The sequence below is a fragment of the Macrobrachium rosenbergii genome, chromosome 34 (assembly GCF_040412425.1).
Source record: "Macrobrachium rosenbergii isolate ZJJX-2024 chromosome 34, ASM4041242v1, whole genome shotgun sequence".
NCBI lineage: Eukaryota > Metazoa > Arthropoda > Malacostraca > Decapoda > Palaemonidae > Macrobrachium > Macrobrachium rosenbergii.
The window spans coordinates 7,878,533-7,893,849 of record NC_089774.1 but is presented as its reverse complement, the minus strand read 5'-3'; the positions used below and the strand labels follow the sequence as shown (position 1 = coordinate 7,893,849).

The window sequence follows — 15,317 nt, the reverse complement described above, 5'->3', positions numbered from 1 at the left end:
AATAAATATTTGAAAAACTCAAGACAACCAAATGGGAGACTAATTTGAATTCAGGTCCTAATTTGACCCTTATTTGGTGGGACCTCCGTCCGCATACCAAGAGATATTACGGCATTCGTGAAATGCAGTGTTGCACTGACGGTTATTTTTGAGGCACGGACTCCCTAAAAGTCCTTATTTTCTCTCTCCCTCTCTCTCCCCATGACCTTGTAAGTCTCTCTCTCTCTCTCTCTCTCTCTCTCTCTCTCTCTCTCTCTCTCTCTCTCTCTCTCTGTGGGTTATATTTTAGATATTCCTGGAAGCGTCGTCTTAAGAAGTGCTTTGAATATGTAATCAGCTGCATACGGATGGGCTAAATATAGTTATTGCCGTAATGATAATGTTATTAATATCTGACTCGTTTCAAATCATGGGTTGTATTATAATAATAATAATAATAATAATAATAATAATAATAATAATAATAATAAGATTTCTTTACACAGTTGTGTTCTATTGTTGATTGAAAGGTGAAATATCTTATATATATGTATATATAAATATATTACGAGAGAGAGAGAGAGAGAGAGAGAGAGAGAGAGAGAGAGAGAGAGAGAGAGAGAGAGAAGGTAGGGGGATAGGAGTAGCCGTCCGTGGAACCTAGGATGAATGTGGCACTGGTGCCGGGCAGACACGCGATGAACAGGAGAGAGATAGAGTCGCCTGTGTCTTGATGGAGAACTTTCCTAACCAGAGGGGAGAGGTTTTGGTAGTGCCTCCATCTCGTGTTTATTAGGCCCCGTGATGGCGCGAAAACGGCACCTTCAACTCCGTGGGCAGATGGGCGTCGTTTGAGATTTTCCACCGCATTCGAAAGAGGTTCGAGCTGATGGTGATGGGTATTCTTCTTGTCGTCATTTTATTATTTTGTTTTGTTTATTTTGAGTGAATGTTAGTAACTAATTGCTTGTTATTATTATTATTATTATTATTATTATTATTATTATTATTATTATTATTATTATTATTATTATTATTATTACCCATTTATTTATTTGTTTATTAAATCGTTAAATAATTAGTAAATAACTTAACTAAATAACTAGTTGAGAGCATCAATAAAACGGCAAATATTTTCCACAGACTTTACTGATCTTGTGTGATCGGGAATGGGTGCAAATGAGGCCTAAAACCAAGAAGAACAATAGTAATTAAATAAAAGATATTAAATCCCTTTGAATGTCACGTGGGTTCAATTATAGTAACATTGACAAACTAATGAATTAGGTAAAATTGTTTGTAGAAGTATAACATAACATTTCTCGCTTGTTACAAAATTTTTTTTTTCAGGGACTGTTTGTAGAGCACGAGAGCAACTAAACAACAAAGCAAACAACATCAGAAACAACAAGCTGTGAAAACAACAGTTATATGGTCTCCTGGATAGGAACAACACCAATAACCTGATTTTGATATGAAGTAAATGAATACGATTTATCTTGTTTTGTTTACAGGCGAAACAACAATCAAAACAACACCAAAAACAATGATCTCTCCAAGCGGATTACAAACAGCACAACAACAATAAACTGGAAAACAACACCAGGGTCAAACAACGATGACCCGACCAGAAAGTATTGACAGGATGAGAAATATGAGAATCTGCCAAGTCTGGTCAATTGGGTGAGAATTCTGCTTCTGAGAGCAGACAATCCGTCTGAACAGAGATGAATTTTACAGGAATATATTTTCATTTTTATAAACATTGGGTTAACATTTGGCTTTCATTTGTGAATCTAATTTTATAGATGAATATATATACATACACACACATACACATTTATCCCACCCTAAGACCACCCGAAAATAAGATCACACGGCACCCTACCCAAGATAAGATCACGTGGCCCTGGGCATCACTCATCACGGTACACAGCGTATACGCGATGGTCCCTCCGTACCCCCGAAAAATGAATAATTTCGCTTTGCATATATTTTGCGGTTGGTTTTATCCTTATCGCCCAAGGGAAGGATATTCACTATCTCCTAATTATAGTGACGGTGGCTATCTGATGGTGTGCAATGGTGATTGAGGGGTGATAATGAAGGTAATGAATACGTTTGTGGACGACGTAAATTCCGTGATTAAATATAATGAGGTTGGTGTTATTATTGCAATTACATATGCAAAGAAATCTGATTGATAGTGATAATTATAATTGGTATCACAGACAAAAGTTAAAAGGCATTCTACTATTATTATTATTATTATTATTATTATTATTATTATTATTATTATTATTATTATTATTATTATTATTATTATTTTATGTCCCAAAAAGTGAAAAGGCAAACGGATAAAAGTATAATAGGCAAATAGATTAATAAATGGTTTTTAAGTCAAACTAAATAAATGGCTTTTAAGTCAAACTAAAAGATTTAAGAAGTGTAAAATTAATATGCTAATGATGAAATTAATACGTGAATGATTAAAAAAAAAGAAGAAACAAAGAAAGTAATGGAAAAAGAAGATTCAAAATACACGATACATTTTGAAAAATTTAATAGAAATTTTGAATAATTTTGCAGTAAATTATATATTTAACCAGTTTGGTATTAGCAGAATCATTGAAAAAAAAAAAAATTGAGAAACACAAAATTGGACACTAGAAATTTAAATAAAATCAATATATTAAATAAATAAAAATAAATAAATAGATAAAAATTGGAAAAACACAAAATTAGACGACAAAATCTTACAGAAAGTCAATAAATAAATAAATAAATAAATAAATACATAAATAAATAAATAGATAAATAAAAATACATAAAGTACTTAGACGCTGTAGAGTGAAGGAGAATGAAAATAAAAAAATAAATTCAATAACACAATGTCGCGAAAAGCGAATAAAAATAACTAAGGCAATCAGTAACAAAGTAAATAAACAGATAAATAAATCAATTTAAAATATAAATACATACAAAAACATTTACTTGGCTTGAGCACAAAGGCGCCCAGAGAACTATATGAAAAATAACAAAACGCAGCTAGAAAAATATGGCGAAACTCAATAAATAAATAAACAAACACAAAGAAACACTCAAATAAATGAATAATTACCAACCCTCTTGAGAACAGCGGAGGCACAGAAAAACAAAAACAAAAAATAATAATAAATAAGACGTGGAGAGAAAAAAAAAGAGGGAATTCAACATCGCAAGCTTACGAGCGACACAAAAATGCATTGTGGGTACACAAACGTCAGTCGTATCACAATTCCTCTAATTACTCGCAGATATTTTCCCGTGAGAGAGGAATTTAAATTCTCTCTCTCTCTCTCTCTCTCTCTCTCTCTCTCTCTCTCTCTCTCTCTCTTATTTATCTTTCTCTAGTTTAATCTCTTTCTCTATATCTGTATATTCTGTCTGTATTAGAATTCTCTCTCTCTCTCTCTCTCTCTCTCTCTCTCTCTCTCTCTCTCTCTCTCTCTCTCTCTTTCTCTCTCATATTCTCTCTCTCTCTCTCTCTCTCTGTTTTCTCTCTCTCTCTCTCTATAACTACATATTCTCTCTCTCTCTCTCTCTCTCTCTCTCTCTCTCTCTGTTTTAATCCTTTTCTATATCTACATATTCTATCTATATCAGAATTTTTAGCATATCTTTATTAAAAAATTTTTAAGGCTTTTTCTTTTAAATTCAGATCTAATAAATACTTATTGTATGTTTATCATTGAAATAATTCCTTTTTTATAAATTTATTTACTGAAGGGACATTTAGCTAATTCTTAATAGTTTTTTTTTTTATTGAATGTTTACTTGACAGTCAACTGAAATTGGGTTTTGGAAATTCTAATTTCTTCTAATTTTTTTTTTTTTTGTCTTAGAATGCTTAACAATATATATTTTTGTGAGTCAAGGGAATTTAAGAGGGAATGGGGTGTGGGAATCAGAGGGAACAATGGGAATCTGAATTGGGAATTCTGGGAATTCTTCAGTTTTTTGTGAATCACATGAACCAGGAAAAATCCAATAGATCATTTTATAAGAGAGGATAATGGGAATCTGAATTGGGAATTCTGGGAATTCTTTGGTTTTTTTGTGAATTACATCAACCAGGAAATTGATTTAATGACAAGTAATATTAACATCAAACGCCATAGCATAACATTATGTCACGAAAGACAGTAATATAAGAGAATGTCGAGACTACAAGTCCCCATCCTAGGGACGTCACGTACCGTCTCTAAACTCAGACCAAGGTAACTTCTTTCTGTATATAAGTGCAAATGATGACAAAGGCTAATCCCGGGTTGGTGGAAGGCAAATACAGACTTTGTTTGAATTCACGCATATAATCGTTGTTACTCACAGAAAAAAATATATGAACACAATTATTTTGTTTTACTGTACAGTGGGGAGTATTTTTGAGGCTGATTATTAAAATATATTTCAACTTTTTTGCTATATCAAGAAAATGAAAATGTTTTGCCATTTTGTTTTTGAAGACAAAAACAAAATGACAAAATATTTTCGGTTTCTTAATATAACAAAAAAATTATTTTTGTCTTCAAACTCAAAATTTGGAATAAAAAATAAACTCTTTATTCCTTTTAAAATTATTATTTTGTCCATAAGTCCATGTCGCATACTCTTCCCCAAATTTTTGGGGTTGCTAAGTTTCAGTTTGTTTATATTAAGAAAATGAAATTGTTTAAATTCAAACTCAAAGTCTCGAGTTTAAACAATGTACTTCTTAAATAAGTTATTCAGTTTATCCATAAGTACAAATTGCACAGAATTTTAGGGTTCGATAATCTTCAGTTTGAACGAGAAATTAAAATATATTCAAATTTTAAGAAAACGAAAATATTTGATATTAACAAAAAATTAAAAAATTTTGCTTATCCTTCCCAAATTCAAAAACTTTGCAAGTTCAAACTCTTGTCCACCATCCAAAATGAAACCTTTAAAAAATCGAAAACTATAAAATGAAAAATTAAAATTATTCAGTTGATTTCCATAAGTCCTAAATAAAATTATTCAGTTGATCCATAAGTCCAAATTACATACCCTTCCCAATTTACAAAATAACTCTAGAAAGATAAACACGCCTCGTCCACCACCATCCAGAATAAAAACTGTAAAAAAATCGAAAACTGTTCAAATAAAAAATATGAAATTAATCTGTCTTCAAGAGCAACGGGAGGGACCTCGAAGCAGAAGCTCCAAGTGACAATTAGACAAACAATTAATTTAAATTATGATTGTAATCAACTACCATCCTCTGGTTTATATTACGGATTGGATGATTAATTACACGCGAGCTCTCTCTCTCTCTCTCTCTCTCTCTCATAAAGATTTTTTTCCTGAGAATGTAGTTAGTCCTACTCCCCAACACAGACACATCCTCTCTCTCTCTCTCTCTCTCTCTCTCTCTCTCTCTCTCTCTCTCTCTCTCTCTCTCTCTCTCTCTCTCTCTCTCTCTCTCCAAAACACACAATTTCCTAAAATGTTCTTTTGTGTATGAATGTAATTTTTAAAAATAAAAACGTATTTAAATGCTACATAGCCAGATCTCTCTCTCTCTCTCTCTCTCTCTCTCTCTCTCTCGTACAGTCGTGTATAAATGTAATTTTAAAAAATGCAATTAAAGGCAAATTTTTCTGCATTAACATCGCCAAATCTCTCTCTCTCTCTCTCTCTCTCTCTCTCTCTCTCTCTCTCTCTCTCTCTCTCTCTCTCTCTCTCTCTCTCTCAACACCTAGGAATAAGGGTGTGGCCCCAAGAGAACGCAGATAGCCTACAGATCACACCCAAAACGTACCAGTACCCCGCATTAACAGGGTACTATCAAAATGCCCAAGGATTTTCGCTAAGATGAAACGAATCTGAAAGGGTTCCAGGTGGTAACTCATCTGTTTAATGTATACAGAAATTCTGGGGCAAACTGGGCACTGGTATGGGCATTGATTATCAGTGTGGGAAAACCTGGATTGTTTTTCAAGCAGGTGGGGTCAAACCAGGTCAGGTTTATAGGTCACAACAGTTTTCCTAATGCCAACAACTTTACCTGGTATTAAGAAGGATATTTTCGTTTCTTGTACTTACTGAATGTCTGGCGAGAGAGAGAGAGAGAGAGAGAGAGAGAGAGAGAGAGAGAGAGAGAGAGAGAGAGAGAGAGAGTCTTTCAGACTCAATGTTAACCCACAGAGTCGACTGACAACCAAGTACACGATAAATTTCTTCATTAAAATGATACAAAAACCGATTTTTAAGGATAGAGAGATCTTTCCTCCGCTTTGTAATTATCCCAAAGAGACCGGATTAAAGGATTAACCCTTTTGATAAATCCCAAGAAGGTAATCCTCTAGAAAACAGCCACAATGGCTGGTTCGGATTAGCTCGAACTGGAGACAAACGGGTCAGGATTAGCGCGGCCCCTGGGGGGGTCAGTTTTTGGGGCAAATTCGACACGAGCCTGCAGTTCGACGGGTTAATTAGGGCGTGGGCATCGATGCCCATTTCTGATATGACCCAAACACGTGTGTCTACGCGTAGTGAATAAATTTGCCAGAAGCTATGTATGCATATTGAGATGTATATTCGTTATACGAACATGTATACGTATATAAGAATGCATCTGATTGCAAATTTTCATTAAAATTATGATGCTGAAAAGAACATCTGTGAGTGAATTCTTCATATTGATTATATTAATTCTATCCTTTTTTCTGTATTTAATATTTAACACGCATATGTCCTATTTCAAATTATTTGCTAATTACTTGTACTGTGCAGTCTTGCCTAGGCCACAATTATTATTATTATTATTATTATTATTATTATTATTATTATTATTATTATTATTATTATTATTATTATTATTATTGACAATTAAAAGTCACAGAGTTAAAAATATAAATATTTTCAACACACTGTGGCTTTTAATTATTATTATTATTATTATTATTATTATTATTATTATTATTATTATTTTATTATTATTATTATTATTATTATTATTATTATTACTGAAACTTCTGCTACAATCAATAATAATAGTGATTTAAACAAATCTCGCTCGAAATTGTAGAGCAAGATTTCTAACCTAAAATATATTCGCAGAAAATTTATATATATGGTTGATATTGATCAAAGGACTATTTGGTACTCAAAATTTCAAATGTAAATTGGCTCTATGGTTAGCAGTAATAATTTCTCACAAATAACTATTTTTTTATAGTTACTTTTATTAAAGAAAATCTTCGGTGGACAATTCTCGAATAGAAATATGAATATTATAGTTTAAACTATTTTATAAATAATCTCATGCAGGTAAATGCTAAATTAATACTGGACGAACATATAGCAATTCTAATTATTTTGACGAGTTTTCAAAAGGTTTAATGAAAATATGACCTGAAATATCTCTTCAGAGCGGAACAAAATACGATTTTTAATGCACAATGAAAAATTAACTCATGTGTACGTTTTAATCTATAAAGACTCATATGTATCGTCTCACACATTATAAAGCATCAGTCTTTATTTATTACAGCAATATTTCAATATGCATTTATAAACATATTTTCAGGTTTTGATAAAGACACACTTGAATCTTTATTTTAATGCATCTGGATGCGCTGAAAAGAACTGTTCTCAAAAACCTCTCAGTCTTTAGCCTATAAATGGTGAAAGATAATTTTATTTAATTTAATATACAAGGAAGATTTCCATAAATAAATTCATATAAATAATATACACAAAATAGATGCCATAAACATGGAACATTTTCATAATGAAAACTGAAAATCATTGCTTTAATATAAACCAAATTCAATCTTATAAAACGTGGAGACTTTCTTAAACTTCAAAAACCACACTGAAATATGAATATTAGATTTTAATTAAAATTCTGTACTTTAATCTTTTTAATTATATGGCCACCACAATCCCAGTTCCAACCGAAAAACAGAAACAACTTTATATTAAGTCTTAAATTTTATTGCATGAATACGGACAACGTTTTCGCCCTCAATGACAATCAAAACACTTTCTCCTTTATTTGAAGCCTCTAAATAAATATTCTTTGTTTAAATAGTGAATGAGAATTAATATTTAAAGCACAATGTTATCCAATCTTATAAGCAATCTTGTACTGAATACAGAAACACAACAATAACAATCAGTAATGATAACAATCACAATATTATTAATTAAAAATATTAAGAAAAAAATTAAATTGCATTACCGTTAAGATAAATAATATTAATAATAATAACATGAGGCCGTATGGAACAACATATCAAACGTAATTTGCCATAAATAATACGTAATTATTACGGCGGCAAAATGAAAAAATACCGCTTGATCATTCCATGACGTACGACGCAAAAAGTGTAATTCGATCAATAATCGCTAACAATACGATACTGTCCTTTTTTTTTTTTTTTTTTTGAGAGGAAGAGATAACAATTAAACGCGAGAATCTCGTGTTGTGTCTCTTGTATAAAGTTAATATTTTAGTTTTATTCTGGAGAGATGAGATTAAATGGAACTTTCTCATTTATCAGTTATATTTTTGGTTAGTTTATCTGATAAATTCATATAATGTCTGTTTCACTTAGATGTGTGTGTGTGTGTGTGTGTGTGTGTGTGTATGTATATATATATATATATATATATATATATATATATATATATATATATATATATATATATATATATATATATATATATATATATATATATATATATATTGAGCTCCATACCCTTACAAATAACTTTTAAAACTTGTATTTTCCCCTAATTTTCTAAGAGGTCCAGTCTGGTCTGAAACTCAGACTGCACAACTGGTCTCATAGGATGCACTTATCCGTGCAGGAATAAAATTTAAAAATGCATAAATAAAATTACCGCCAGCAGCATAGTGACCTATTCTGAAAGCCTTAATGAATGGTTTGTCTTTTGTGGTAATGCACTACGACGCGCCTTCGAACTTTTGTTGAAAAATAGTAAAAACTACTGAAAATGTTCATGTTCAGGATATCACTTACTATTAAAGTATTTTTAAAAACTACTGGAATAATTTATGGTCATATTTCTTGTACAATAGAATTTCCCAAAGGAAAAGGAACCGATAGCAAGATGGGAATTTTGTCTAGATGTATTTGACGTTCCTGTAAAATGGTCTATAAATTAAGAATTAGCCTTTATAGATATTTACTCCAAAATCTACATCAAATTGGTTTGTCAAGTTTATATATATATATATATATATATATATATATATATATATATATATATATATATATATATATATATATATATATATATATATATATATATATATATATATATATATATATATATATATATATAATTCAATGTCCCACAAAAATTATATTATCTAAACCTCGACAAAAATTAAGTATACTTCAATTAGCAAATATCTTTCATCAAATATATATATTTAGGCTCAGGGAATTTTTACTTATTCAATATCTCGCCTCAAGGAAATTACATTCTTTGAAATTTTTTGCCTCCGAATATATTTTCAAACGAAGGAGCACACGAACAGATTACAGCCATCTTGAAGGTCCCAGTTGAACGCAGCCGCTCTTAATTTCTGTTTATGTGTAAACAGAAGCCTTGAAAATTCAAAAGCAATTTCTCCTATTTAAAAGTTGCTTACCCTGGGATGCATCACATATGTAATTTTTTAATTATAATCGCATCATTGCATATAATTTCTAACGAGAAAAAACAGCTATCATAAGAGAGTGTCTTGTATCAGATATTTTTATGTTTTTATTTTCTAGTCGAGAGAAGTTACAGAGCTGTTTTACAATAACTTTACAAAATGCAAGACGTCATAATATGATTTTAGAAGCAATTCAGTCAAAGTGGTGATATCATCGGCGACTTTTGGATGCATGAGACGCCCCCCAAAAAAAAAAATACAGAGACAGGTTCATCATGTAGGAATTTAATGTATCAACAAAATATTATTTATCAACACTCGAAAAATAAGTAAAATAATAAAATTTAGGGCGAAGAATCTCCTCATTTAAGCTAATGGAATTAAAGACAGGATTATTAGAGATATATTCTAAGTTAGATAAAAATAAAAAAATGTCTTTTAGACCTTACCTGCTGATCCAGAACGGACTGTTCCTTGTTGAGGTCCACCATACTGGTAAAAGTATGATCCATGGAGGGTAAAACAGACACCATCTTTCCTGCTTCGGATCGATCCCGTGCCCTAAATAAAACTGCAGTAGAAGTAGAAGTAGTAGTAGTAGCAGCTGCTATAGTTTCCGCTCTACGAAATTGCTATCACCGTTTATCACAGCGCTATGCCATGGGGCCGCCCCATTCAACGGCCTCCCGCTCACTGGCTGTCGTCGAAGACAGTCTCTGAGGACCTATGCAGTTCCTCTCGAAGGCTCTTCCTCGGATCCTCTTGGACTTCGAAACGAGGAGCTTTCGGAGCCTTCGAACTCACATCTTTTTCCTCTCACTCTGCCGCGAAGACCCGACCGCTGGCGACTGCGGATTTTTACCCTTCTTTTTTTAATCTCGGGGTTGCTGTCAGCGAAGGCTTAGGCACACTGTTCCACCTCGCAGAGGGAGGAGGAATGTTTTTGTTGACGATTTTTTCTTGCGTGAGGAGAAGAAGCCCCAACTGTAGCCACCTGTTCTTTCGGGAGGCGTACCAGCAGCGCTGCGACGCGATAGCTCAGGAGTCCTCCCTTCCTCCTCTCCTGTTGTCTTTTGATACGAGACGACCAGGCCCTCTGCCCTTTGTCTCACGGACGTCCATACAACCTGAACACCTTCCTGACGAAGGCACGAAATCGTCTGGCTGCTGCTGACGAACTGGTCTGGTAACCGACAGAATCTTTTAATGTTTTCCGGGGGAAATCTCTCGATTCCAATCAGTACCTTCGTTAGCAAAAGAGTCCTTGCACTGACGGGTATAGCCCAGGTCCTACGTCGCAGTCTCGTTGGTTATTTGGGGGACACCTTCCTTCTTACCCTTCTTCTGCGACTGCTTCTTCTAGAGGACTATTGCTGAAAGGCCTCCAGGGAATCCGACGGAAGCCTCCAGTTTTCCGGGAGGGGAAAAAATGAACCTTGCCTCTGCCGTGACCGCCTGCGTTGGAAGTAAAAGGTTTTTTGGACCCTGTCGGAGAACTGCTGGTGGAGGTGGTGGTGGTGGTGGCGGTATTGCTGCTGGCTCTGGACGGTACCACCACCAAGAGAAGGTGGGTTCAGGCTCTGGTTCCCCGCGAGTGTAAAACGAAACCTTCGAACAACAGGTTTCCCCCACCGCAACCACCAGGAGAGAAGAAGAAGAAGAAGGAGGAGGAGGAGGAGGAGGAGGAGCAGGTTGGTTGGTTTGGTTGGTTGGTTGGTGAGCGCGCGCGCGCACACACACACACACAAAACCCTCTCTCTCTCTCTCTATCTCTCTCTCTGTAGACTGGAGAGGCCCCTGGAGTTTACGCTACACTCACTCGGCTGTTAAATCCTTCTGCGTTGTCCCCCTCGAGGTACACGAGTCTCTCTCTCTCTCTCTCTCTCTCTCTCTCTCTCTCTCTCTCTCTCTCTCTCTCCTTCCGTCACTGTCTCCTCTCTAATCCCTTCAGCAGCGTTTGGCTGACTCCCCTTCGCATCAAAACCGCGTTTCCTCGATAAACCCCCGGATGAAATCGCCACGAGCACAGAAAACCGCCTAATCCGTGTCACCCTCAAAACACACACACACACAGTCCTCGAGTCTCACTCCGCTCCGACCTCCTCCTTCTCTGTATAATGCAGGTCTTCCTTTATCCAAGGCCAGATAGGATATGGGTAGGATACGCCCCTCGGCGAGAGCCCCCAAAAAAAAAAAAATCAAGACACTGTTCGAGTCACGCCAATGCGGCGACGATGACGAGGAAGGTCCTTCGCGGAACACAAAGAGGTTGGCGACACATGTCCTCTCTCTATCTCTCTAGTATCCTTCGGTATTCGAGTCCTTCTCTCTTTCTCTTTTCTCTCTTTCTCTCTCTCTCTCTCTCACTCCTGCAGCAGTAGATCCCGCAGACTAGGCCGCCGTCCTCTTACCACTCCATCCACCGTCACTCGTCACAAGAGACTAAGCTCCGACGGCCATGACGATGCGCCCCTGACACCTGATCATTGATTAGCGCGCCCCCATCCACCAATCATCACGCTGGTCAGATCCTTGTCAGCCAATGGCAGGAGGGGACACAGCGCTGCTAGGAGCCATCGCTTGGGAGGGGCGGGGGGAGAGAGGGGGCGGGGTTACAGGGGGAGGAGGAGGAGGACCAACCACCGGCTGAGGGACAAGTCTGGTAGGACTCTGTGAGAAGGGAAAGGGGAAGGGAAGAGAGAGAGAGAGAGAGAGAGAGAGAGAGAGAGAGAGAGAGAGAGAGAGAGAGAGAGAGAGAGTGAGGGTAAGGACAAGGGTTGGGGGAAACGGAGCGGGCACGAGGGGAGATTAAGGAAGGATGGTCAGGAGGAGGAGGAGGAGGAGGAGGTGGAAGGAGGAGGAGTAGGAAGGAGGAGTAGGAAGGAGGAGGAGAAGGAGGAGGAGGAGGAGGAGGAGGAGGAGGAGGAGGAACAGGCGTTGTTATCCCGAGGGGTTCCCAGAAGCCACCAGCGAGTCCAATTCCCCTCCGGAGCCAAATCTCTTCGGTTGTCAAAGTCTCCCCTTGGGGAACTTCTTCCCAAATCCACTCCAAGGTGCAACTCTAAGTTGCAACGCGTCCCGCCGTTGAAGGACGTGATTAACATCCCTAGACAGACGTAGGACTCTCGTAGGACTCTCGCATAGGAAGCCTAACGATGCCCTGGTTGGTATAACTGGCAGCGGGAAGCGACGACGGAAAACGGGTAGGGGTCGACCCCAGGAGAAGGTGAGGAAAAGATGAGAGAGAGAGAGAGAGAGAGAGAGGGAGAGGGAGAGGGAGGGTGAGAAACATGGTGAGGAAACTATAAGGCTATCCCAAAACAACGTCCTTTTCTCTCTCTCTCTCTCTCTCTCTCTCTCTCTCTCTCTCTCTCTCTCTCTCTCACACACGAGATTGTTCATTCTGCTGCCTCTCTTGTGCTAGTGGTGGACTCGTTCCTTCCCTACTATACAACAAAGCGGCTTCCACATGGCGGCTGCTGTTGCTGCTGAAATGGGTGGTTGTTGCTCTGTTGTTGTTCTCCTCCCTGCTGTTGCGGTTGTTGCTCCGGATGATGGAGGCGTCGAAGAGGAGGGAATGTTTACCCGGAATGTGTTTGTGCAAGGGCGCTACTTCTGGATCCTAATTATGGATCCTTCGGCTCAAAGCATCAAGGGGCACCTTGATTCGCGAGAGGAACCTGGGATTCCTTGCAATAGCTACGAGAAGAAGAAGAGGAAGAAGAAGAAGAAGAAGAAGAAGGAGAAGAAGAAGAGGAAGAAGAAGAAGAAGAAGAAGTAGGGGAGGAAGAAGGAGAAGAGGAAGAAGAAGAAGGAGAAGAAGAAGAGGAAGAAGAAGAAGAAGAAGGGGAGAAAGGAGAAGAAGAAGAAGAAGAAGAAGAAGAAGAAGAAGAAGAAGAAAAATACAACTTATGGATGTTTATTTATAATTGCAATCTTTGCCGCAAGCACCAGAGTCCTAAGGCCTCTTTAAGACACATAGCCGCTCTCCCCAGAAGCCCAAGGACTGTTAAAATCAGAACATTAACACAATATACAACCAACCATCTACCGTTTATCTGGGCTTGAGACAGGCTTGAGCCTGTAATCTTGTAGTGAAATTCTTCTTGGATAATTGTTATATATAAAGGTCAAGTCGTGACGGTCACTGGCTCTTGGGAAAGACAGTAACAACCATTCGATTCTGCTGAGGTCAGCAAGTTGCGTTCACACCATGAGCAGTCATTCTCGATGGCACCATTAATACGTTTATTTTTGTATCAATTAAATTTATTTATTATCTTCATTTGCACTTTGTTTTATCATAAAGGATTTAAATACTTGTAAAATATCTAGCATGATTAAAATTAGTGAGAATGGAAAAGAAAGGTTAAATGAAAAATTGAAATAGAAATAAAAAATAAAATTAAAAGTACGAATATATAATAAAACGCAGTGTTAATGTACTTAGAATGGCCGTCGTCAAACCCGGGCAAGCCCACTCACCACTACCCAACATATGAGTATGCAGAATGAAGGTACCTTGGTCTCCAGTTCATGGGTGGTACGTAATGTCCCAAGAGCCGGGACATGCTGTCTAGACCCTTTTTTTTTATATTACCCTTATTTTTTAAAGCAACTCAGTCGGTAAGAATAAATGGATAAATAAAAGGAATAGATAAAGAAGAATAAATCAGCCGAAATAATGAAGAAAATAAATAGCAGAAAATTATAAAAACAATAATAAAACTAAAGAATGAAAAGAGTAACGAAAAGTAAAATAAACATAAGAAACACAAAGACCAAAAGAATAGGAAAACACAAGAAAAAACATAATGAACGAAAGAACGCGAAGAACACAGCAAAAAGAAAGAGAAGCAATCGAGGTAATCGAAAGAAAGCGTCCAAGCGTCTTCGCGAAATCTAGCAGAAGAAGAAGAAGATCTTTGTTTATGTTTTGGCTCGATGTTGACGAAGCCTCACTTGATCACTGCACCTTTGTAGATTGCTCAAGATGAGGGATTCTTGAAGAGTTTGCTATATTAAGGAGTCATTCGGCTTCCAGTGAGAGAGAGAGAGAGAGAGAGAGAGAGAGAGAGAGAGAGAGAGAGAGAGAGAGAGAGAGAGAGAGAGACTTGTATGAAAAGAGGAAAATCACATGATCGTATACACAGATTTGGAGAAAGTAACAAACCCATATGAAGAGGTAAATTCTGGAGAGAGAGAGAGAGAGAGAGAGAGAGAGAGAGAGAGAGAGAGAGAGAGAGAGAGAGAATTACAACGTATTTAATGGTTTTGATGTGTGTGTACATTTGGACGAGAGAGAGAGAGAGAGAGAGAGAGAGAGAGAGAGAGAGAGAGATCAGTGGAGAGAGAGAGCAGGTAGTTAATACAATCAGTGGATGGCAGGACATAACAGAGAGAGAGAGAGAGAGAGAGAGAGAGAGAGAGAGAGAGAGAGAGAGAAAGCCCACTCTCCTATAGAACTTTCTGAAGAAGATAATATACCCTCTCGCTCCTACGAGTTGCCAAACGCCGCCACGCCGCTTAACAAGTCTTTAAACGTCACACTTGACAGCCATTTGGAGCGGAGTAAATCACGGCGCCCGCAGCCTCTCTGATCATCGACGAATTCTACAGAGATTTCAAATCTCCA

The 15,317-nt window shown here is 36.9% G+C and overlaps 1 protein-coding gene across 17 annotated transcripts in view; it reads right to left on the bottom strand.

Moving 5' to 3' along the window:
- The window catches only part of eya (eya transcriptional coactivator and phosphatase 2), a 226,846-nt gene that overhangs the window by 102,084 nt on the left and 109,445 nt on the right, over positions 1-15,317 (bottom strand). For 5 of the 17 annotated variants that reach the window (XM_067133800.1, XM_067133801.1, XM_067133806.1 and 2 more), the window contains exon 1: positions 10,132-10,350. The exons of 8 other annotated variants lie outside the window; for them this stretch is intronic. In XM_067133800.1, coding sequence (XP_066989901.1) covers positions 10,132-10,215 — 84 coding nt within the window. In that variant the 5' untranslated portion in view covers positions 10,216-10,350. Of the gene's footprint in view, positions 1-10,131; positions 12,126-15,317 lie in introns of those variants that run through there. 4 more of the 17 variants (XM_067133807.1, XM_067133805.1, XM_067133802.1 and 1 more) reach the window with 4 other exon arrangements.